Source organism: Stegodyphus dumicola, chromosome 3 (assembly GCF_044657685.1).
Source record: "Stegodyphus dumicola isolate Sdum_Otavi_A_Nest chromosome 3, ASM4465768v1".
In the NCBI taxonomy this organism is placed as follows: Eukaryota; Metazoa; Arthropoda; class Arachnida; order Araneae; family Eresidae; genus Stegodyphus; species Stegodyphus dumicola.
The window spans coordinates 116,384,508-116,410,370 of record NC_140770.1 but is presented as its reverse complement, the minus strand read 5'-3'; the positions used below and the strand labels follow the sequence as shown (position 1 = coordinate 116,410,370).

Sequence of the window (25,863 nt, the reverse complement as noted above, 5' to 3'; positions counted from 1 at the left end):
ATTTTGAGAAAATGTATGTTATGTAATAATTGTTACTAAATTTAAGTATGAAACACACCCACAAAAAATTTTACATGTTTTTTAATTTATTTTATTACAGTTTCCTTTTGTAAAGCACAAGTGTCCCATCACTTTTGTGAGACACTGTATATATATCAAAATTTTTCTCATAACTCTATTTAATGTATATGTTTATGTATAGTGTGATTTCATGTATATATTTAAATTTCATAGATTATAAAATTTAAATAAACATGGTCCCACTGAGTGAGCAATAAAGCTGAAAGTCGTCTTGGCGGCACAGCTGCTCACATAGTGGTCTCCTGTCTTCTATACACAGAACAACATGAAACATGGATTCGTACAAAATGGCACTTGAGATGATTTCACTTAAATCCTTCCAGAATGATTTGAACAAGCTTGAAAGACGTTTAATTACTTTTCACAATTATCTGCGAAATATTTTAGAGAGAAGAGCTAGATAATTTACTAGAATGTTAGAGTTAGAGAATTTACAAGAATTATGTCGGTGATTGAAGGCAGATACTCCAAACTGTCCCGATTATTCTTGACGTATATCGACGCCATCAGGTATGTGCTTTCAGCACAAGTTATCCATATTAGTAAAGAGTTACACAAAAGAACATTATTTATCAGCAACAACCTTCGGTTTTGTTCAGCAGTATTACTGATTTATTTATAACAATCTTTACAGTTTCTCACACTAGTGTTTTTCATTATGCTTCAGTAATTTTTTTTTTTATTTTTTAATCTGAAAGGTCTATTAGCCTCGAAATGGGATTTTGCGTCGTCCGCTATGAAGGGCGAATCACTTTTCAAACTGTTGCCACCAAATATTATCACCCTGTATTACATTTAAAGAAATTAAATAATGAAGAATCTGCGTGTATATACGTATGTTTATCCCATTGTGGAAAAGCAACGGTACCTAGAGCCCTCAAATTTTGAATAACGTGGTCTTTCTCTCGAACGTGGGCACCTGGAAACCCGAATCTTAAATTTAGAATTTGTTTTATTAATCTATTTCATATTTTGTAAAATTTTACCAAATTTTTGATTAACAAACTGAACGATTTGAAGGCGAGTAGTGGCAACACTGTGCGGAGGGAGAACTTTTTTAACTTTATCTCGCGAGACTGTCTATCGGGAATTCTAAAGATATGCTGTTTTTAAATATTTTATGATTTTGCTGTTGAATCCAATTTTGTTTGACTTAAGTGCCAAGAACGGGATATTTGACAATGTAAACACACAAAATGTTAAAAAAAAAAGACGGAAAAAAAGATTTTGTAAAGCCATCTTACTAAGAAAACTGAACATTGATATGACGAACTGAGAAAAGACTGTAAAAATTAGAAAAAAAATGTATGTCAATACTTAACACAGCATCGGGAATTCTAAACTTACGATGCTTTTAAAATTTGTGAAATTTTGCTGTTGAATTGTACACGGCGGAAGTCCGAGGAAAATTATGCTTAATAATAAAGTTAAAAAGACAAAAAAGAAATGGGTTAGTTGGAGTGAGTTTAGCAGTAGACTGGTGAACTGCGAGCTCAGCGAGAGCATAAAAATACCTTAACAAACTATCTTTGCGACCGTTAAAATTGGAAATCTTTCAGATTCTTTTTTTACCTTGTTGTTTCGCACATGAGTGCAGCTTTAAAAGAAAAGAATCCAACATCTAACAGTACATAAAACACAACTGAAATATTTACAGTGCGGCGATGTGTGTAGATTTCACTGTCAGCTGTTTTTATGACAGTAATAGTAACTCGAAATAAAATATGTATTCCATATCAATAGTATAATTGATAAGGAATTATTGTAATTCAAGAACAATACAATAAGGAATTATTGTATTGTTCAAGAACGAAGCAAATTGTAATTGAAGAACGAAGCAAATGCTTATCACTATCAGCACAAGGACGATTAAAGGAAAAATGTGAATTTTATTTGTTTTTATTGACTTATCTTTTCATTGATTAAGACACAATATATGTCTGAAGAATTTATTTTAATTTTACTTTTATTTTTTAATAATTTGAGTCCTTCAGAATTTATCGAATATACTCCTACTTCCGTATCTTTCGTTGTGTATTGCCTTTTTTATTTCAGGCAGTATGGCGGGGTAAGTTACCAGCTTTTTAAAATTAAGGAAATATTTGTGTTTTTTATTGAGTAACAGTCAACTATGTAGCTTAATCCTTTTATTACTGTTTCTGTTGTTAATATAATACCATTTTAATGATTTACAGTGGTTTAATGCTTTGTTAGTTGATGAGAAATACTTTAAATCTTTTGTAATTTTTCCGCTGCTGAATATTCGGATAAAAGTAAATTACAAAATACAGTACTGAGTAAATCAGAGCCAGATTTTTAGATATTAACTGATTTCCAATGAATGCTACTTGTAACATTTATTTCGAAGCATATATAGCCGGTTATCTGGAAATCACCTTTCCAAGTCTGGGCAAAAATACAATTTATTTTCAAAGATTTACGGCATCCAAATTATTAAAACTCTCCAAAGATTGAATGGTAAATGAATATATATTATGCATAGGGAGCTGTTGCATTATGAAATGTTATACGTTTCAAAACATAATTAAAATTTACTTTATGCTATTATTTTCAAGATAATAATTTTTTAAATAAATTATGCTCCTTTACCTGAGCATTTAAAATTGAGAGATAATAGTAAAAATATTATCATTGTTAGAGATCTATTCTTCAGAAATCAAAGGAAAATGTTACGTAATGATTTCGAATAGCAAAATGAAGATTTTTTTAAACTTTAGATTGATTACGCAGAAACTAAGCAGATTATGTGCATTAAATATATCTTAATGTAATGCTTCCTTATTTATTATAACCAAAAAGGCTTTTACAACTAAATATAAAACCGGAAGGTGCAAATGAGATGGAATAACCAATATCTTTAGTTATTTAAATAAATAAGGAGAAGTAAGAATAAAATAAAATAAAATAAAAAATAAATAAAGCTAAAAACGTACATGTCAGGAAACTTCAGATTACGCACCTTAAGTTTAAAGAGAAATTTCAATCTGAATACACAGATTTTAGTTTCACAAGTAAAATATTTTTTAATCTACCTGTTTTGATATGCTTAATAGTTAAATAATTAATGTCGCAGAAATCAAATATACGGGATTTAAAATTTTATATTCAATAAGAGTTGATCAAAATGGCCATGCAAACGATAGGTAAAAAAATTCTAATGATATTATTTCATCCTAGATTAACAACAAATAGAGACTTGCGCACTTTTTAGAGTAAGAAAAACCATAATTATTCAAGATATGAATTTCTAAATAATTTGGGTACGAATCTTACATAAAATGTTTTCCTCAACTCACAAAACTTTCTGTTTCGCCAGGATCCGAGAGTTGAAAGCAATGAAAATGCTGAAGAGGTTTTCTTCGACGTGTTCATTGCTTCCAATTTCTTCTTTCAATTTTCTGTTTCAAAACAAGAAAATTGAAATCGAAAAATTTCAGATTACAGAAAACTTTATTGAATCATTAGGTATTTTTGATGCGGGAAACGTGAAAAATGAGCAATACCATCATCGGGCCTCGAACCTGGACTTCTCGAATACGCTCCGAGTGTACCGACATTACGATACGAAGTCATTCTGGAAGGACAGAGAAAATACCTTATATACCTCACCTTTTAAAGGGTGACGGAGGATTAGGGGTGTCAGTTGGCAAGTCATAGTTGTGATGAATAATTATCCTAAACCTTTATTTAAGCAGGAGAGTTGAAAAATGCGTAATGCCCTCGCCGGGGCTCGAATCTGTACCTCCCGAATATGCACTGAGCGTGCTACTGTTACACCATGAAAGAATGCTGGAAGGAAGGAGAAAATACCTTATATACTCTGCCTTTTAAAAGGCTACTGAGGATTAAGGGACACAATCGGCAAATCTTGTTGGGGACGAATTATTGTACATCACCTTTTAGTTAGGGTACCACTTTAGTTAGGACCTTTTAGTCAGTAGAGTTTTTAAATCAGGAAGCTGTGAAAAATGTGCAATACCGTCGTCGAGACTCAAACCTGGACCTCTCGAACATGTGAAGAGTGTGTTACTGTTACATCACGAAGGCACACTGGAAGGAGGGAGAAAATACCTTATAAGTTTACCATTAATAATTTGAAAAAATTCAAAAAGTATTAAAAACGGGAGACGTTATAAAACGTTTTTAGAACAAATGATTCCGTACCAGTTATGTAAAACAGTCATCAGAAACAGTTATTATTGATAAGCAAAAAATTTAAATCTTCATAAATATATTATCAGCTAGATACATTATAAAGATACTTCTGCTAAAAAAATAAGCAACAAAGTCAAAACACGGAATATAATAAAAACTATTTAAGGGATATGCGGGAAACTGATCGAAGACCAGTGTGGATTAGATTAGTGTGGATAGGAAACAATAAAGCAAAGACATACAAAAAAAACATGTATACGAATATCGTATCAGGAAAGACCAAATAACTCTGAAGAATGTGAAATGGAAACATCACGCTAATAACGGGTATAATACCCTCTAGCTGAATGCATATGCTTGACAACGGTGAGGGAAGCTGGCAATAGTGTCGTTGATCGCTCGTTATGACAATAGCATCCATTACTAGAGTAATGCATGTCGGAGGTCGTGGAGAGTGCCTGGCGGCACATTACGACCTGCTATTCGTCGTCCCAACATGTCCCACACATCTCTATGTGATTCAGGTCCGGTGATCTAGTAGGCCACGGCAGATGCGGAATGGTTTCACTCCCCAGATAATTCCCCACCACTCCAGCTCTATCAGTACCTCCTATAAATATATACCGTATATAGGAGGTACTGGCTCTATGCGGGCGAGCCTTATAGCTCATGAATATCGTATCCGTACGCATTACAATGATAAAAGGGCACACAAGAAGGTGTAGATGTAAAGTTTTGCATCCCTTATGTCTTTAGAAAGATATTTATAAAAGTTATTGTATGTAAATGTATAGGTAACGCAATTATCTCCATTTTTTCATCTTTTCCAGAAGAGCAAAATTCTGATATATTTTTTGACCAGACTCTCTGCGCTCTGTTTCTGGGTCAAAAATGCATCCGAATTGAGACCTGTAAACATAAAAATTTTGCAGTGATGATAAGGTGAACATTATTCGAAAAATGTAAAGTAAAATATGATTCGATAATTTCTGCTCTTGTTAGAAATTTGGGTACGAGGAAAAAGTTGAGAGAGGTGAAGCACAGGGATGTTGAAGAAGTATTTCTGAAATAGTTCGCAATTTAAAGAACAACGGAGCCGTAATTTGCCGGTGTCTTCGGCAAATGCTTCTGACAAAGGACATTGAATTTGTAAGATACTTAGGAGAGATTGGAAAAGACTTAACAACATATTTAATAACTCAGCGTAATTATTGTAATTAAATCATATGATTTTTAAATTAGTTTTATTGTTCTCTTCTTTTGGTAAATGTGATAAAGTTGTTATTTTTTTAACTAATCATTTAATTTGTAATCGCTTTTCTGAGTTAACTCATTTTAATCATCCTATCGGGATATAGCGAACTAAACTTTTGGTCCGCTGAAATTTGCTACGGGGATTCAACGGCCTTTCACCTTTTGAGAATTAAGCAACCATATGCTTCCTAATTTAATAACAGTAACATAATATTTCTTTTCTGACTTTACATTTGGTTAGTAAACTTGAAGGGATCGTCTTCGTTTTATTGCAAAGCATAATGTTGTGAGTAAAATTTACGATTGAAACTATTGAACAGCGGATATGTCCGTCTGATCGTTCGAATTAATTCATTATGTTTATTATTTTAGCAGTTTTATTCAATGCAATAAGGAAGAACTAGAATTAGAATGCAATCGATATACAGAAAAGGATATTTACAAAGCATTTTATTTATCCCACGCATAAATTAACAGTTGTTGAAAAATGGCATTAAAAATGCAGGTAAAATATAATTTTAAGTGACTTATTTTCTTATGTAAATGAGTAGTGTTCTCTTACGCAGGACTGCAGTGTATTTTCATAAAACCAAATGAAAGATAGGATCTTATGCATCGTTGATTGCCAACAGTGTGCTCTTGTGTTTTTGATGTTTATTTGTAAATAGACCCGATTTTATTGTTAAATAAAAAAAAAAAAAAAAAAAAAAAAAAAAAAAAGGAGATAAACATTATCATAAACTTTTAAAAGCTTTAATAAAGAGAACTAATTATAAATTGCTTATCAGTTTCTGTTTGGAGATAATTATTAGGCATATTTGGGTCAGATAGGAGAAGTCATGTCTTGCCCTGGCCCACCAGCGGCCGAACGGTAAAGTTGATGAACACTGGTAGTTCCTGTGGAGCAATTCATAACGACAGCGATGGGGCTGTACAACTCCGTTAGTTCCCCCCCTCACCCCGTTAACTGTGATTGGACTTGATCCAAAAAAAAAAAAAAAAAAAAACGAGGAGAAATATTCTCTCCTTGTATGACTCACTTCTCGCGTTATGCAATGGACAGTAAACAACGCTTGTAATCATCTCTAGATATTTTTTCCTTCATATACCTAATAAATATGTTATTTTGTGTTTGCTAATACAATGATCGTGTTCTTTACCTCCGCAGCTTGGATTACACTTTATTAAGGTAAGATTTTTAATTCTGTTTTATTCATCTGCTCATCTCGATTTAGCGAAGTTGTAACAGTAAACAAAAATGAACCACGAATACCTTCAACAAAAGATTACAAGACCAAAAATATGTTTACCTCAACTAAACGCATAAAATATATCGAGATAAGCCATCAAGAATAATAATAATAAAAAAAAAAAAAAAAAAAAAAAAAAAAAAAAAAAAAACACAGAAAAGATACTTTACCATAAATTATCGCTGGATAATCCGAAAAAGGAAAAGCCAAGCCTGTCTTCAAAAGCGAAACAAAACTGCATAGTTGCGTACTGCGCATTCGAAATACAGAAGCAGAAATGGCTACTAGCTGCTAAAATAAATATTCGATCATGAAACTAAACAATAACCACTATCAAGTATGGAAATACAAACTTGAAATGATCCTGAAAAAGGAAAATTTATGGGATTTAATAGCAGATGATACACCAAAAGAAATAAACGTCGAATGGAGAAAACGAGATGAACAAGCACAAGCTACCATTAGTTTACTCGCAGAAGACAACCAAATCGTACACATAAGAAATAAAACGACAGCCAAAGAAATATGGAATGAATTAAAGAAAATACATGAAAGAAAGAATCTTTCCAGTAAACTTTACCTTCTGAGAAAGCTGTATACGTTAAAAGCAGAAAACGAATACAAACTCGAAGAACACGTCAACAAAATGCTCGAAATCGTAGACGAACTGCGAGGAATCGGTGAAGAAATAAAGGACAGTCACATTGCAGCGCTCTTACTAAGCGGCTTACCAAAGAGCTACGAAAATCTCATTACAGCTTTAGAAGCACGCCCAGAAGAACTAACGCTGGAATACGTAAAAACGAAACTCATCGACGAATGCCTGAGAAGAAAACGAAACTCACGCGAGCAGAAGAAACGACTGCCTTCAAAACGAATTTTAACACAAAATTCAAGCATTTAAATCAACGAAGATGCAATTATTGCAAAAAAATGGGACACTTGGAAAAAGAGTGCAGATTCTTAAATAACCACAAAGAAAAAGATAAAAACGAAAGTAATTCATTTTTCAAGTATGAAAAGCAAACGAAAACTATGGAAATAAACAGAAAACGAAAGTTGCTGTAAACGAGGATACATATGAAGATGAAAACGAAAATAAGAATCATGAGAAGACTGAGAATTACACGTTCGAAGTCACCAGAGAAAGAAAATCTCAAAACTCAAACTGGTCAGTTGACTCAGGTGCTACTTGTCATATGACCGATAACATAAACTTTTTCACCAAATTGGACAGAAGCAAAACTGAGCAGATAACAATTGCTAACGGCACGCAGATGAAGTCCGAAGGTATAGGAGAAGGATACTTATACTGTACAGACGACGAAGATAACGAAATAGAAGTGAGACTCGTAGATGTTCTGTACGTTCCTGACCTAGAAGGAGGATTGATATCCGTAAGAAAAATTACAAAGAAAGGATTCACAGTTGAATTTGAAGAAGATATTTGCAGAATAAAGAAGAAAAATAAAGCCATAGGAATTGCTAAAGCAGAAGGTAATTTATACACCATAGTTGAATCGCAAAGAAGAAAAGCCAAAATTGCAACTGCAGATAGAAGAGAAAATAGTATAGATCTTTGGCATAGAAGGCTAGGACATAGAAATTATGAAGCAATCAAGAGGCTAAAGAATGATGACCTGGCAACCGGAATAAAAATTGACGGAGAAGCCAAAAAGGAAAAAGAATGCGAATGCTGTATCAGAAGCAAAATGACTGATTTGCCGTATCCCAAGCTAAACAACTATAGAGCAAAATCAGTTCTAGACTTGATACACTCAGATATTTGTGGACCAATCGGTACAACATCACTAGGAGGAAAGAAATACTTCGTAACATTCATCGACGATCATTCGAGATACACAACGATCTACCTGCTAGCTACAAAAGATGAAGCTATCTCCAAATTAAAACAATTTGTAACCATGACGAAGAACAAATTTGGAAAGAAGCCAAAAGTCTTAAGAACAGACAATGGAGGAGAATATACAAGCAAAGAGATTGAAGACTATCTAAAGGAAGAGGGAATCGAACATCAAACCACCGTAGCATATTCACCGCAACAGAACGGTAGAGCAGAAAGAAAAAATCGATACTTAATGGAAATGACAAGATGCCTGCTACTCGATTCAGGACTCAAAAGAGAATTTTGGGGTGAAACCGTAATGACAGCCATCTATCTACAAAATAGGCTACCATCAAGATCAGTTGAAAAAACACCGTATGAACTATGGAATAATAAGAAGCCGAATCTAAGCCATATCAGAGTCTTCGGCAGCACAGCTTATTGTCGAGTTCCAAAGCAGAAAAGAAGCAAACTAGACGAAAGAGCAGAGAAAGGAGTTCTTGTCGGATATAGTGACCGTACTAAAGGATATAGAATTTACATGCCACATGCAAACAACGTCGTGATCAGAAGAAGCGTAATATTTGATGAAAAAAAAATGAAGAAATGCCTTGTCAATTAAACGATCAGCATGAAGAAATAGAATGGCCCTTTAAAGAAAATAAATCGACAGAACCACGTCCAAATGATATTACAGAGGAAGTAATTGAAACAGAAGAAATTCCCCCATTACCGAGAATATCCCACAGAACGACTAAAGGAATCCCACCAAACGGATTCTCATACATGGCTAAGAATGAAGAAATCAAAGTTCCCAAAGACTGGGAAGATCTTCAAACTTTTCCTACCAAAGAAAAGGAACTGTGGTTAAAAGCTACGAAAGAAGAAATGGAAGCACTGAAGAGGAACAAAACATAGGAACTAGTCGATCTTCCAAAAGGAAAGAAGGCAATTGGAAACAAATGGACATTTAAAACAAAATCCGGTGCTTCAGAAAATATTATCAAATATAAAGCTCGTTTAGTAGCTAAAGGATATTGCCAAAAGTTTGGGCACGACTACGACGAAACATTCGCACCAGTCGTAAAGTATACAACAATAAGGACTATTTTGGCAGTAGCAGCTCAAAAGAAAATGCACGTAAATCACTTCGATGTAAAAACAGCGTTTCTATATGGAGATCTGAAAGAAGGTATATATTTGAAGCAACCAGAAGGCTACATCTCTGCTTCAGAAGCAAATAAAGTCTGTAAACTGAATAAAAGTATGTATCTACGGACTAAAACAGGCAGCCAGAAACTGGAATCACAAGATAGTTGAAATCCTGCGCAAACAAGGATACGTTCAAGGAAAGGCTGATCCATGTTCCTTCACACTAATCGAGAAAAACGCAAGAACTTACATAATCGTTTACGTTGATGACATATTAGTCGCGAGCGACAAGTGTGAATCAATTCAAGAAGTTGAACGAATTCTCAAAGAATATTTCGACATTCGAAATCTTGGAGAAGTGTCTACATATCTAGGAATTGAAATCGAAAGAGAAAAAGACGGAAGCTTTAAACTTCATCAAGGTAACAAGATTAATAGTATGATCGAAAAATTCGACGGAGAGTCACCAAAGAAACTAAGCTATACACCCATGACTACGAATTTTACGAAGAACCAAAGCAACCAGGATGACGTTTTTCCCGATAATCGGAAATATAGGGAAGCAGTGGGAGCACTTTTATATTTAGCAACAGTATCAAGACCTAACATAGCAAATTGTGTTAGAATACTTAGCAGAAAAGTAGAAAATCCATCAACATCGGACTGGAACGGTATCATTAAAATCATACGATATTTGAGAGCTACAATTAATTACAAATTACATCTAAAATCCAATGGTGCACCAGTCATCAAAGCTTACAGTGACGCTGATTGGGCAGGAGATACCTCTGACAGAAAATCCACATCCGGATATGTATTTCAAATAGGAAACAGTACGGTATCATGGGGAAGCAAGAAACAAAACTGTGTCGCCCTATCTTCGACAGAAGCCGAATACATCGCTCTAGCCTTAACATTGCAGGAGCTACAATGGATTAGACAACTGATGGGAGATTTAGGTTTCGCTCAACAGGAAGCTAACATCTTATTCGAGGACAATATATCATGCATAAATCTTTCCAAAAAAGAGAAAGGAAGCAGTTACACCAAACACATCGATGTGAAATATCACTACGTATGTGATCTACAAAATCAAGGGATTGTTAAATTAATACACTGCAACAGTAAAATGATGTATGCAGACATGTTCACAAAACCTTTGCCCAGACAACAGCTGGAGTTTTTATTAAAAGGAATCGGGCTTACTGTGGACAGAACAGCTCATCGAGTGGGAGATTGTGGAGCAATTCATAACGACAGCGATGAGGCTGTACAACTCCGACGTTAGTTCCCCCCCTCACCCCCGCTAACTGTGATTGGACTTGATCCAAAAAAAAAAAACAAGGAGAAACATTCTCTCCTTGTATGACTCAATTCTCGCGTTATGCAATGGACAGTAAACAACGCTTGTAATCATCTCTAGATATTTTTTCCTTCATATACCTAATAAATATGTTATTTTGTGTTTGCTAATACAATGATCGTGTTCCTTACCTCCGCAGCTTGGATTACACTTTATTAAGGTAAGAACTTTAATTCTGTTTTATTCATCTGCTCGTCTCGATTTAGCGAAGTTGTAACAGTAAACAAAAATGAACCACGAATACCTTCAACAGTTCGGACCTGAGCTCAATTCCAGCTGAACAGGCGTGTCTGCATTGGCGTTTTCGTGGTTTTTCCCATGTGCAGCGTGTATTTGAGTCATTTTCCCTCAAAGTCTTCCACGATAGCATCCCTGCCCTTATAGCCAATAGGCCCTAGTGTGTTTTGCCTTAATAAATCAGCCGACTGTATTGCTACGCCTATCACGATCAGGGTTTCAATCTTTGAACTCTGTGCAGACGCATTAATAAAAAAATAGAAAAGTGAGTGGTTTAAAGGTAAACTTTGCATGCAGGATGTTTAAACAATCTTTTCGCGACATTTGACTTCTGTCTTCTAGTTACACATACAGTGGTGGCCAAAATTGTGGACACTTTGGGAAATTTTTATGTTTTTGAACTTTGTATGCTTATAGAAAACGTTACGTTTCACAACATGCAAACTTGTATATATCATTTTAAAGAGAATTTATTACTGAATTCAATACAAAACACAAAATTCAATTATTTGCAATACAAAAAAGTTAAACGATAATAGTTATCGATATACATTAGATAGTGATGATTGCAGTGAGTTATCAGTACTTAGTAGGGTACCCTTTATTTTTGATTACAGCTTCACATCGACGTTTCATTGAGCTGACAAGAGTTTTAAGTTCTTCTTTCGTTATTACATGATGCCAGGAAACAATTATAGCCTCAATTAGTTCCCTTTTATTTGATGGGCGCCTCATTCAGACAAAACATTCAGTTTTCAAACGGTGTCACAAATTTTCGATAGGATTGAGGTCAGGACTGTTTCCTGGCCATGACAACAATTTAATGCTCTTTGTACGAAACCACACTTTCGATATTTTGGCCGTGTGGCAAGGAGCAGAATCCTGCTGAAAAATAAACGAAGCATTGTTGGGAAAGAGATCTCTGTTGGAAGGTAGAAGTTTTGGTTCTAGAATAGTGTCAATGTATTTTCTGGCATTCAGTGTCCCATCGCTGACATGAAGGCGACTAATACCATCTGCTGACATGCATGACCAAATCATAACACTAACTGGGTTCTTCACAGTTGCTTGAATGCAGTCAGGATGTAGCTCTTCTCCTATTCTACGTCTTACATATTTTCGCTCATCACTACCGAATAACGATATCTTAATTTCATCTCTCCATATAACTTGTGACCACTGATCATCTGTCCAATCAATGTGCTCCTTTGCCCACTGTAGTCTTTTTTTTTTTTTTTTTTCGTTGCTGAAAATTAAGATAAGGCTTTTTTCGTGGAATTCTACCTCTCAGTTCAACATATGTTAATCTTCTCCTGATTGTTCTTGAACTGACAGAAACACCAGCATCATTCAGATAACTTCTGATGGCCGCTGATGACATTTTTCTATCTTGGAGACATAGTCGTTTTATTCTTCTGTCATCAATAGATGTGGTGCACCTTTTTCGGCCTTTTCCTTCTTTGTTTTTTATTGAATTTGTCTCCTGATATCGTAAACAAAACTTTCGGACTCCAGATGTAGTCACTGAACCACCCACCTGTCTTGCAATTTCAGCATAGGAAAGACAACTTTCTCGTAACACAATAATATTACATCTCTTTCTAGGTGTCCAATCTACTCTTTTATTTAATGTCATTGCTTCTTGACTAAATATTAAAAGTTTTTACAAAAATTCCTGCTTGTAATTGTAGTGTATAAGAAACAGGTCCTCCTTCTACAGGACAAAGCAAAATAATGAATTGTTTCAAGTGTAAACATGATGTTAGCTTCTACTGGCAGTTACTAACATTTGATTGGTTCTCAGAACAAGAACAGTGATTGGCCAGGAAAGCTAGACATTACAAACCACTTCATAATTGTGTTTTTTATTTATATTAAAGTACATATAACTTTTTTTTTGTATTAAAAATAATTGAATTTTGTGTTTCGTATTGAATACAGTAATAAATTCTCTTTAAAATGATATATACAAGTTTGCATTTTGCGAAACGTAACATTTTCTATAAGCATACAAAGTTCAAAAATATAAAAATTTCCAAAAGTCTCCACAATTTTGGCCACCACTGTACGTTTTGCCAGCTAAAAAGTGAATCCGAACTGAACACAACTAAAAAGTGATTCCGAATCGCGCATGCGTGTTTATTGCATGGATAGTTAATATGTCATGCCAGCATTTAAAAAAAATTACCTTTCATCAAAACCAAAATATTTATTTCTATTCTTAATTCTATTTATTTACTTATTTTGTAGTGTCAGGCCTTACTTTTAGTTAGAGTTAGATGACACATTCTTAAATTCATCGAACAAAAGAATTTACTTCTAACAAAATCAAGGTATTCCCCTATATTTTGTTTAATATTAAAATTATATTTGAGCAAATTATTGATTCTAATTCCTTTATATTCTGATTACATTTCAAGTGTGCAAACATTATAAATTTCATTTACATTATACTAAGAAGTTGTTTTTATTTTCAGCTGTGTTCCTGTAGAACTGGCATACAAAGTAATTGAACCTTTGGGGGCTGCTACTGATAAGGCACCCATTATCTTCTTACATGGTGTTGGAGATTCAAAAGAATATTGGGCTGATGTTTCACAAATTGTTGCGAATTCTACCAGAAGAAAGGTAGGTCATTTTTCTTACATTATTATCTGTGATAAAATGCTAGATTAAGAAGTTATGAAAAATATAGCATTTATAGCAGTAATTATAATAGTAAGAGTTAGATTAATCAGATTATATAATTGTTTTGCAGCTTCTCATACTTAATTAAGATTAATACATTCCGGATAAAGCAGAATATTAACCAATGATAGTGTAATATCCCTCTTTCAGAATAGTTTATATAGATACAGCGAAGCAACATTGGCATGATTTAGGAAACATTTCTTATTCCTGCCGATAGATTGTATGCGCCAAATTACAGAGGTGATAGAACCACGCAACATCGTGGTGTAGCTGCAATCCTTATAAAAAACTCTATTCAATCTTGCCTCGTCTCCTCAGTTTATACTGACGGATATGAAAGTGTGACAGCTGCTGTTGTGCTTCCAAATAAAGAAGTCATACATTTTACTGCTATTTACAATCCACCTAAACATAGAATCTCTAATAACATGCTTAAAAACTTACTCCCAGAAGATCAACAAATAATCATTGCTGGAGATATTAAAGCCAAACATACTGACTGGGGATGCCGCCGAACAAATGTCAATAGGCGTATTCTACATAACTTCGTATGTAACCACCCAATTGCGCTGCATGTCCCGATTCAATCTACTTATAGACCAGCTAACCCATGCCACTCAGATATCTTGGACATTACTTTTTCTAACACTTCTATTCCCATCGCTCTTGAAGTCAAATCTGAGCTTACCTCCGATCATCTACCAGTTATCGCTACTATTGGTGTTATGAAAGAAGACCCTCCAATTATTAAAAGCTATAGTGACTGGATCAGTTTACACAACATTCTGATTAAACAGCACTCAATTTCCATGCTCTTTCTACCAAACAGGACACTGACCATGCCACTAAGGTCTTCAATGACAACATTTTAAAAGCTTTTCGTGTTCCTGGAGATGACTGTTCATTTCGGATGTTATCTCGGATAACAATTGCTTGTGCTTTCGGGCTACTATGCGCTTCAAGACCTTCTATTCCTATCACCCAGCTTTGACTTTCGGCCACTGTTGTGCTTTGAAGACGTCGTCTTACCCTTTTTCGTGTATGCTGTCATAACGGCTGATACCGTACTCCTTGCACACCCCACAAGGTTTGCTGTGTCCGTAACCGATGCTCCACATAAATGCGCTCTAACTATCATTCCTCTTTGGAACTTAGACAGGTCTGACATTTCAACTTCTCACAGACAGTTCGATTGAAGCTTGCAACACAGATGACTGCTGTTGAGAGACTGATACCTTCCTCTTCGCGCTCATTAGGTGGCAGACTTCTGTTGCAGGTAGCATGGCTGTATTGCAAGTGTGAAATACGTCATACTTTTTCCCAGGTGTTCGCATTATTTTGTCCTCTATCTGTAAGTGCTTTATTGGGTAAATGTTAATTTATAGTTAAATTGAGCCAATAGTTATTTTAGAGGTGGTGCGTTGTTTAGCGTTTAGCGTATTAAAAGTTGTTCCACGAGAGGCAAAAGCAGATTTTCCCAAGACAGATAGAGAAAAATATGTTTTCAACCATAGCCCGTTGGCGTAGGAGCCAACCGCGGTCTGCAAGTCCAGTTTTCCCGGTGAAGAGGAGTTTGTTTACCTTCATATCGACGCTTCTTCATAGCCGTCTCAAAACGGTTATTCTACGCTACGAGAGTCGACAGCAAGTTGTGGGCCGCCAGATGTCGCTGCTAGTAAAAAACAGGTCTGCTCGACATCCTATATTCTCCGAGTACGGAAGTTGTCGAAATTGCGTGAAAAAGTGTTGCCGCGTCGTCAATCAGGGTTGTGCAGTTGACTTACTAAGTAGACAATGGCTTTATATGTGTTTTCGCCGCTTATTTTTTTATATTTAAACGAAGAATACGGTCGTAGATCTCTGAATCGGTGGCGAATTTATAGAAAATATGTTGATGCTTTTGCCTTGCCAAAAGATGTTTTCATTGCGCATTTCAGATTGCCAAAATTTATAGTTATTTTAATTTGCGATGAACTGAGAGAGTATTTGGAGCCACATTCAGAAAACAAGAACGCAATTTCTACTGAAAGAAAGGTTATACTATTCCTGAAATTATAGATATAAATTGTAATTGTACGCTTTAAAAATGTAGAAGATAATAAGTTTATCAAGCACATAAACCTTCTTCATTTAATACAAATATAGACATCCAATAAGCTTCTACTCGATTTATGTACAGCAAGAATTACGTTTACTTTAAAATCTAACAGTTGAATGCCTTACGAATAATACTGTGAACACAAAAATGTCGTTCATTATTATGCGAAATTCACACTACTGTAAAATAAAAATTAAATAATAATAATAATAAAAAAACTATAAAATAGCTCTATAATATTTTTTTCAGTAGCTGTACTACTACTAGTGTGATACTTTTAAAAATAAATTTTAGCCCAGAGGGGCTGTTAATTTCGTTTTGCCATTTTGTGGCGTTTTACGATAAATGGCGTTTCACTTTTCAAATCGTTGCCACCAAGTATTATCGCACTCTATTATATTTAAAGAAATTAAATAATGAGGAATCTGCAAAATGTATGAATGTTTCTCACACTGTGATAAAACAACGGTACCTAGAGCCATGAAATTCTGAATTACGTAATCCTCCATTCTAATATAGGCATCTGGAGGCCCAAATTTGGAACTGGAAATTTGTATTATTATCCATTTCATATATCATATTTTGTAAAGCATTTATGAGTTTTTGATTAAGAAACCCAACGATTTCAAAGCGAGCAATGGCAACATTGTACGAAAAAAAAAACATTTTCATCTCTAGCGCGCGACACTATGCATCGGAAATTCTAAAGATATGCTTTTTTTAAATTATATGATATTGCTGTTGAATTGAATTTTATGGTTTAAGTGTGAAAAACATGATATTTAATAAATAAAGGTAACACGCAAAACGTTAAAAAGTGGCCCTTTGGGAGTAATATAAAATTTGAAGGCCTTCAGTTTTTTTTTTTTTTTTTTTTTTTTGTGTGTGTGTGTGTGTGTGTGTGTGTGTAATTTTAATACGTTTTAAAACTGGTTTCTAAGTGAGGACTTTTTAAGGGAAACTGGCTCGTATACACGTTACACATGGAGAAAGTCACGAAAACACCGGCCAACTCGTTCGCGGGATTCGAACCTCGGACCAAACTACCTGCGTTCAGCGACTCTACGGCTCGGCGGCTGGTGGGCTTGTTAGTAGAATTATACTACATTATTATTGTATTATGATATAAAGTAACAATGCTATAAGACTGAGGGTTTGTTCATGAAATAGTACTTTTGTAACCTATTATAGTATTAAAAAATCATTGTTTCTTTGCAAACTTAAAAAAAAAAAAAAAAAAAAAAAAAAAAAAAAAAAAAAAATGAAATGTTTCAGATTTTAAATTACGTCCAGAGGGGCGTTTTTTTAACATTTTGTGTGTTACCTTTCTTTATTAAATATCATGTTCCTCGCACTTAAACCATAAGATCCAGTGCAACAGCAATATCGCAAAATAGTTTTAAAACGAGCATATCTTTAGAATTTCCGATACAGAGACTCACGCGCTGGAGATAAAAATGTTTTTTCTGCACAACGTTGCCATTGCTCGCTCTGAAATCCTTGAGTTTGTTAATCAAAAATTCGTCAAAGTTTTAAAAAATAGGAAATCGATCATAAAACAAATTTCAAATTTCAAATTTGGTCTTCCACATGCTCATATTCGTTGGAGGATTACGTTATTCAAAATTCGATGACTCTATGTACCGTTATTTTATGACAATGTGAGAAATATACATACATTTACGCAGATTTTCATTATTTAATTTCTTCAAATATAATGCAGGACTCTAACATTTTATGGCAACAGTTTGAAAAGTGAACCGACATTTATCCGTCCGACGCAAAATGCCAAAACGAAACTAATAGTCCTTCGGGATTCAAATACCTTTGGACTAAAAAAAAAAAAAAAAAAAAACTGTTCTCATTTTTATATTGTAAATTTTTATATTGTTTATTTTTATATTGCATTCTCATTTTTATATTGTAAAAGAGATATTGATTAGTATTAGTTTTCTATTTAAAATGTGTCGAAACGCTGGTTTGACAGGGACTTCAACTGCAAGAGACCTACACTGATTATTTTTATTTTAGTACTTCTTCCATTGTGAAAATATTACTATCTTTTAATTATTTTCACAGAACAAAATCTCACAGCAATGTAATGTTGAAAAAAAGGTATTAGTAATTGTCTGACAAAAATTGCAAAACGAATTAATCACCCATACAGGATAGATTAGTTTAATTTTGGTTATATATTTTATATTGAAAAATATTTTCTTTCATGTTAATTATAGAATAAATTATTTAAAATAAAGCATTTTGATGCGTGTGCGATAATTGAATGCAGCAGCAATCGGTCATACTGTAATAGCGAATGAATTTTATTTCTTTTCCTGAAAGAAATAATTTTCATAGAAAAATAAAATAAAAAAAAAAAAAAAAAAAGGGTAAGAAATATTAAGAAAGAAATATTTTCTTTCTAATTTCTTATTTAAAGAAATATTTTTCCAATAGTAACTGTAAAATAAATTGCGGGAAAACAGTTTTAATGTAAGCATGGGGGTGGAACAAAAAAAAAAAAAAAAAAAAAAAAAAAAAAAAACAACTTAGTTTGCTATTAGATTGTAATGCAAATTAATCATATTATAAATTCCAGACACGAATGAAAGTCGCATGAGTATAATTAAAGTGTCAGTGTGGAAAAATCACATGAGAATAATTAAAGAGTGTCAGTGTTGAAAAGTCGCATGTGAATAATTAGAGTATCAGTGTTCGCGTAGCCGGCAGGAAGAGTCTGGGTCATTTCCCCCGGAAAATTTGATTACTAGCCCCTGAGACTTTTGCTTGAAATTTCGGGGCTTTCATGACTTAAAGAGTTGAGGAAATTGCCTGCTTGCTGTAAAGGGTGCGCGGATCTCCGAAAATGTCTAGCTGTAGGAAAGAAATCAAAGTAGGAAGGCTTATGTCTGACAAGTTTGCGACTCCTGACACTCTTGTAGACAATGCAGTTAGGCCTGTGATCTGTGAAATTTTCGATGAGAGAATTAGCCATCAACTAGGATGCCGAAAATAACGGAAAGGACTATCAACTAATTCGCTGTTATTCTTGAGGACTGAGTGATCAGCCTAAGTGTTTTAGATGTCATAGATCCTAATTACGAAGATCTGAAAAAAAAAAGGTACTTATAGGTGAAGAGAATTTACTAAGAGGATATTAAATTTCATTTATGGACTCCTTTGTGTTCTGAACCTGTGAGTGATTTATTTTTCTTTGTTTTTTCTTTATTATTTGATTATTAAGATTTAGAAAGAATAATATTTGAAGACTGATCAGTTGTATTTAATGAGAAATGATAATCTAAAATATTACTTGTTATTTAACTAATGATTGAAGAACTAAAGTCTAATATTTAGTTGTTATAAATTACGCCTTAAATTAAGTGAATAATATATTACTAAATTTTAGAAGCTGTACTATTATGTTGCTTCGGAGGGAATCAATTTCAATTTTAGATCTGTGTATTTAATATATTATGAGGAAATTTTTAAAAACATGTTCATTTAGGGGCTGGATCCAGATACCCCAGGTATCTTAATTTATGCTATTCTAGAAAATTTAATTGATGTGTTTAGTGATTAAATATCGTATTTTTTATTTGAATTATTTTATATCGTGGTTTATTTCATGTCACCCATGTGGTCTTTATGGAAAACATGGATTCTAAATCCAACTTAGACAGTAAAGTTATAGAGGAGATGTAGCTGGCAAATTATTTTTATGAGTATTTGAACTATACGATCGGATTAATTATTTTATTTGAACTGGTGATTGAATCTTACTTGTGTGGTTTGTCTTTCTCTGGTGTTTTGTTGTGTTCTGTATTTATATTTAAATGTCAAAGAGTTTGTAGCTATCTCTAGAGTTTAGAATTTGTACTTAGTATGTATGTATGTATGTGTATGTGATTATGGCAAAGCCTCGAGGGCTATCTGCCTAAGGGGAGGGATGCCTTCGTGGAGGACTTTCTAAGGGAAACTGGCTCGTATACACGTTACACATGGGGAAAACCACGAAAACGCCCATGCAGCCAGCCCGTTCGCGGGATTCGAACCTCGGACCGAACTACCAGTGTTCAGCGACTTTACCGCTCGGCCGCTGGTGGGCCGAATTTGTACTTAGATTTATGTGCTTTCAGGAAAGACAGAGTACATAGTTTTATTTTATGCGTAGAGAGCATTTGTATAATTTGATAGTGAATTTTATTTCACATTTTTTATTGAAAAATAATCTTTTGATTTTACACTAAAACTCCAGGGATGATATTATCTTTTCAGTATAGACTAAAAGAGTTTGAAACTGAAAATTATATTATTTACTTGACAAAGATGATAGTTTATGTAATTTAGTTTAACTCAATCATAAGTCTCGTGATTCAGATATTAATTGAGTTTCGTTTTAATTTAGTTGTGCGGCACCAGTTGTTCAGTCTTCTCAGTGCTTGAACAAGAAGACAAAAATTATTATATGCAAAAACACTTAAAAAAATTTTTCTAAACGTAATAATCTTAACAACTTAGAAAAAAATCCATGTTCTAAAAGCCTACTTGTTTGATTCATTTTTGAAACTGAAGTTATAGTACCTGAAAGTGATCGTCTGAGGCGGGTCTGGCATCACGATTTTTGCCTACGATTATGACGTTTGTTGATTCAATCGGCAGGCTTTTATCGTTGGCAGCAAAATATGGTGGCAAATATTAGAATGAATTTTTATTTTAGTTCCTTTGGAGCCTCGCATTTTTACGCGTGGTGAAAAGTATGCTCGAGCTTTGCAGCTAACGTGGCGATATCTTTCTTACTGGGAGTTCAAGCTCCGTTTTCGCAATCAACCCCCGAGTGCTCGTAGCGCGGTAATTTTGAGTGCGTGACTGTGTTGGAATGAGACATCTCATGATCGCAGTTCGAGTCTAATTACGTTGGTGTAACAGATTATTGCTTTGGAGTGTTTGAAAACTAAACACTATAAGGTATTTCTCCCGCCTTCTTAGCGTACCTTCGTAGTGTGGTGGTCTGCACGTTGAGCGCGTATTCCGGAGGTCCATGGTTCGATTTCCGGCGAAGGCGTCGCTAATTTTTCATCACTCCTGCTTTAAAAGTATCCTAATTACTCAACAAGTGGCGCCCGAACTAAAAGAGTATTAGATGATGATTGTTGCATATTTCCCGCGCCATTTGGCTAGAAGGCGCTGTGACGTTCCAATAGCCAGTGGCGGGAGGTTACGTGTATGTTCCAATAGTTAGTGGCAGGCTGGATTCTAAGGCAGAGATGCCTAATAATGTATCTGTACCTTCAGTTATTTCAATTTCTTACATATTCTTGTAAATAAATTTTATTAGTATTTTCGAAAGCCTCGTGCACCTTTAGACACACAGAACCATTAGATGAAAAATTGGTGCATCTTGTCCACGAATGCGGAATTCTGGAAGTAATTGGGCATTACTGGATTATAATTCTGAGAAGCTTGGATACTTCAGGTACGCTTTTACGCTTTTAGATACGTAACATTTCTGCATACCGGACTGCGAAAGTAAGATCTCTTGAACTTACAAGTTCTGAGTTAATATGGATAAGCTTTCGAAAATAATTGAAAGAAGAAGTCATGTTCGTGCTAGTGTTACTAAATTAGTTAATCGAGTACAGAAGCTCGATGAAGCTGCCGAGAACTTAAGTTCATTATCAGAATTACTGGAACTATTACAGACGAAGGAACAGATTTTGAAAGGCCATGATTTAGAGGTGGAAGCACTCATAGACGAGCCGGAAAAATTAGTGAATTAAAAGTTTTCGGAAGAATACGATGACAAAATATTGTCTGCTAAGATTAAACTAAAGAATAAAATTCATGAATTAGCAGCAGAAAATGTTCAGGGAACTTCTTCAGTTCTTAACACATCTAGTGTTTCAGAAAACACCGTCAGGGATTTAAAATTACCAAAGTTAGAACTTTCACGATTCTCTGGTGATTCTAGCAAATTTTTGGAATTCTTAAACTGTTTGATAGTGCAATTGGTTCAAATAATTCACTTACAAAAATTGAAAAATTTCAGTATTTAAAGTCCCTTCTTTCTGGTCATGCATATAATGTTGTTGAGGGTTTTGAATTAAACGAGAAAAACTATGACTCATGTCTTGAGCTTTTAAAACGAAGATATGGTAGAACTGATTCTATTATAAATTTTTACATGACTAAATTATTAAGCTTGGAACCCGTGAGAAGTTCATGTAATGTTAAAGGTTTGCGTAAATTATACGATGAAATAGAAATAATATAAGAAATTTGCGTTCACTGAGGGTTCATATGGGCATTTATTGAATCCAATATTATTGAAGTTCTTACCACAAGATTTGGTGTTAGATTTTCCCCGAAAACGAAGCAGGGAAGTGAATTGCGAGGTTTCAGAAATTATTACGTTTTTGAGGAATGAAGTGGAATCTAGGGAAATTGCCGAAACTGTAATGAGTCCTCCCAAAAGTTACGAAACGAAACGATAATTTTCTCAAAACTATCAAAATGTTCAAATTATCAAAAAACTATTCGAAGCCTAAAAATATGTTAACCGCTTCAGCGTTAAATACACAAATAAATTCTGTGCCGGTCATCCCGATTCCGTAAGTTGCAAAAAATTGAATGTAAGAATAAAAAATGAATAAGTTAAAGATAAGGTAGGTGCTGGTGTGTGTGTAAAAAAAAAAAAACCCTCATTAATGCTACGACGAGAGGTTGTGAGAAGCAAGTGGAAAGCGAAACTGGTTTGAACGACTCACAATATAAATCTAATAAAACCACCGAGAATATTTCTGTGTCTCATAGTAATATATGTACCAAAAATAAGCCCTTTTTACAAACATGTACAATTTTAGCCTGTTCTGATAAAAAACTGGTCTTAACTAATGTTATTTTAGACAATGGCAGTCATCGAAGTTTTATTTCTTCTCGGATAGTTAAACAATTAAAATTAAAGCCAATTCGCTACCAAAGGATAGCTATTTTTGATTTCGGAGTCGAAATAGCACAGGAGAAAGAATACAGTGTCGTTTCATTGACGTTGTGCAATAGGAATCAAAGTTCGAAATCGTACAAGTCAGAAGCTGTGATAATTGAATATATATCTAATTTATCATTAAAAATCCCTGATGTATCTATTCGCAATGCGTTGAAGATAAGAGGTTTGTTTACCTTTGGCTGATTCATATTCTGGCGACTGTCAGACGGAAATACTTATAGGGTGCAATTCATTTTGGGAAGTTGTTAATGACAAGAGAGTAAAGTTAAATGAAAACATTACTGCGATAAATTCCTTTTTCGGTTGGTTACTAGCGGGAGTGGAAGGAAGTAATAAATTGAGTAATAATTGTGAAAATGTATGTTTAGTCATGGTCTCTTCTGCCATTTTGTGTGATTTGAGAAAATTTTGCAAAATAGAAGAATTTCAATCAGACAAACAAAACTTCTCTGAAGGTGACAATCAATTGATCGAAAAATTTGAAAATTCTTTGGAATTCAATGGGGAAAGGTACGTTTGCAGATTGATGTGAAAGGAAAACATGGGACCCGCAGTTTGGTTAAATCCTAATTATGAGGTTGCGAAAAAGCGTTTTGATTCGCTAAAGCGCAAAGTAAGTTGTGATGTTGAGAGGCCCCAACTTGTCAGCAATAGTAGTAGTGACTGCTATGAACTGGAAATTACACATACTCTTAAGAAGGGTTTAACTCCCTTTGTATTTCACTTTAGAAGTCACACTTGCGTTCACTCGACGCTCACAAACTACGCCGACCCGGCGGTTAAACAAAAATAGAAAAGTACAACTAAATGAATAACAGGATGAATAACTAACGAAGTCATTATCTACGAGGCTCTATAATTGTAACTATCTTAACCGCGTTCTAAGATACAGCTGAGATTCAGCAAACTTTCTGATTAAGAAGTTGAAAGATTCAACTAACTGCCGAAGTAGGCACACAGGCCGAAATGCGCGGTTCTTAAATTTCTACCTAGCAACCTTCACACTCGTGAATCAAGAAAGCACACCTACAAGCTCGTTTCCCTTCTATTTAACTCATTACTTCTGCTAAAAATTTGAATACTCTGCGCGTTCTACTAAAATTTACATACTCTGGCATTGGCAATTCCAGGGGAAAGTAAAGGCTTGACAGGAAAGATAGCTTAAACTTAAAATAAATGTTAGTTAAAATAAATATAAACCCTACATTTGCCGCTGCAAGAATTTGGTAAACTTGGAAGCAGGTCCTAGAAACGACCTGTTGAAAAGGTTTCCACATTCTGATCTAAAACTCAAGAGCCCCGTTTACATAAAACAAACTGTTTTCTCAAAAATTAGAATCATTTCTGTTCAATCATAAAATTACCACATCTTCGTACAGGATCCTTTCTGGTCTTCAGCAACCAATCTTTTCTCTTCCTTCCAGCATCTGGAAGGAATAAGTATCAGTATCTTCTAAATACATTATGATTTACACTTTCTTAACACTGGATAAAGTTTTAGTTTTCGATCCTTTTACTTTCCTTAATTAACTGCTTAATTCACATTCATTCAAGTATTCAAACATGTATTTAACTTTACCCTGATTCTCCACCATGTGTGGTGTCAAACGGGAATATTCGTGTTTCTGTATTACAACACTTCCCCTAACCACAATGATTTGTTAGAATTCAACGACCAAATAGACACACCTTAATCGACATACTGAAAATCGATGAGCTATGTTTAATATTCTTAAAATTCAAGTGTAGGTGGAGAACCCTACAAAACACATTAATTCTAATTCCCCCTCATTCATCTTTAGACATGCAGGCTTTCGCTCTAAAGCAAGATTTTATCTACAGTTTAATACTTAAATTTGAATTCATTTCTTTCGAGCATTTACTTTTAAGCATCTAAAATTTTATGCTTCTAGACTAAATTCTACTTTTACATAACTTTCAAGTACACTGGTGTGCAAAAATAAAGCAAGAGACGGTTTTTTCAATATAACTTTGTACAAAAGCTTTCCAAATCAACACATTTAATACCGTAAGATCTCCAATACGTAAGGACATGAGTAATGTAAGCAACACTTACTAAAAGAGAAATCAGAGGGATAAAAAGAAGCTTTATTGAAAAAGTAGCATGGAGCGCAATGCGACTGAAGGCCGAAACATCCCTGTGATGGGTGTCCAGCAAGAAACATCCGGTCTTTCATATGGAATATGATCTCCCCTGACTGCTAGGCAGGTTTCACAGCGTCTGCCCATGCTGAGAATGAGGGTGTCAATGAGTTGTTGACGCATTGCTGCCCATTCGTCTTGCAGCGCCAGTCTAAGCTCCGGAATCGTTACTGGTGGTAAGGTACGAGCTGCCAAGCGTCTGCCTAGAAAATCCCATACATGCTGGATGGGATTGAGATCCGGAGATCGTGCCGGCCAATCCATACGTTCAATATCCTCACTCTCTAAGAGCTGTTCGGCAGCTACTGTGCGATGACATGGTGCATTGTCGTCCATGAAAAGGAACTGCGGACCCGTATCGCCTCTAAAAAGACGCACATATGGAAGAAGAATCTCGTTACAATAACGGGTCCCGTTGACTGAACCTGCGTCGAAGATGTGAAGGTCTGTACGACTACCAAGCATGATGCCTCCCCAAACGAGAACACCGCCACCTCCATACCTGTCCCTTTCAATGATGTTCGAGGGATGATTGCGGCTTTCCCGCTC

The 25,863-nt window shown here is 34.7% G+C and overlaps 1 protein-coding gene across 1 annotated transcript in view; it reads left to right on the top strand.

Moving 5' to 3' along the window:
* Positions 1-1,996: 1,996 nt before the first annotated feature.
* The window catches only part of LOC118200974 (sn-1-specific diacylglycerol lipase ABHD11-like), a 56,416-nt gene continuing 32,549 nt past the window's right edge, over positions 1,997-25,863 (top strand). Inside the window, exons 1-2 of the mRNA XM_035372973.2 lie at positions 1,997-2,149; positions 13,837-13,987. Of these exons, the coding sequence (XP_035228864.1) occupies positions 2,142-2,149; positions 13,837-13,987 (159 nt within the window). The 5' untranslated portion in view covers positions 1,997-2,141. The remainder of the gene's footprint in view (positions 2,150-13,836; positions 13,988-25,863) is intronic.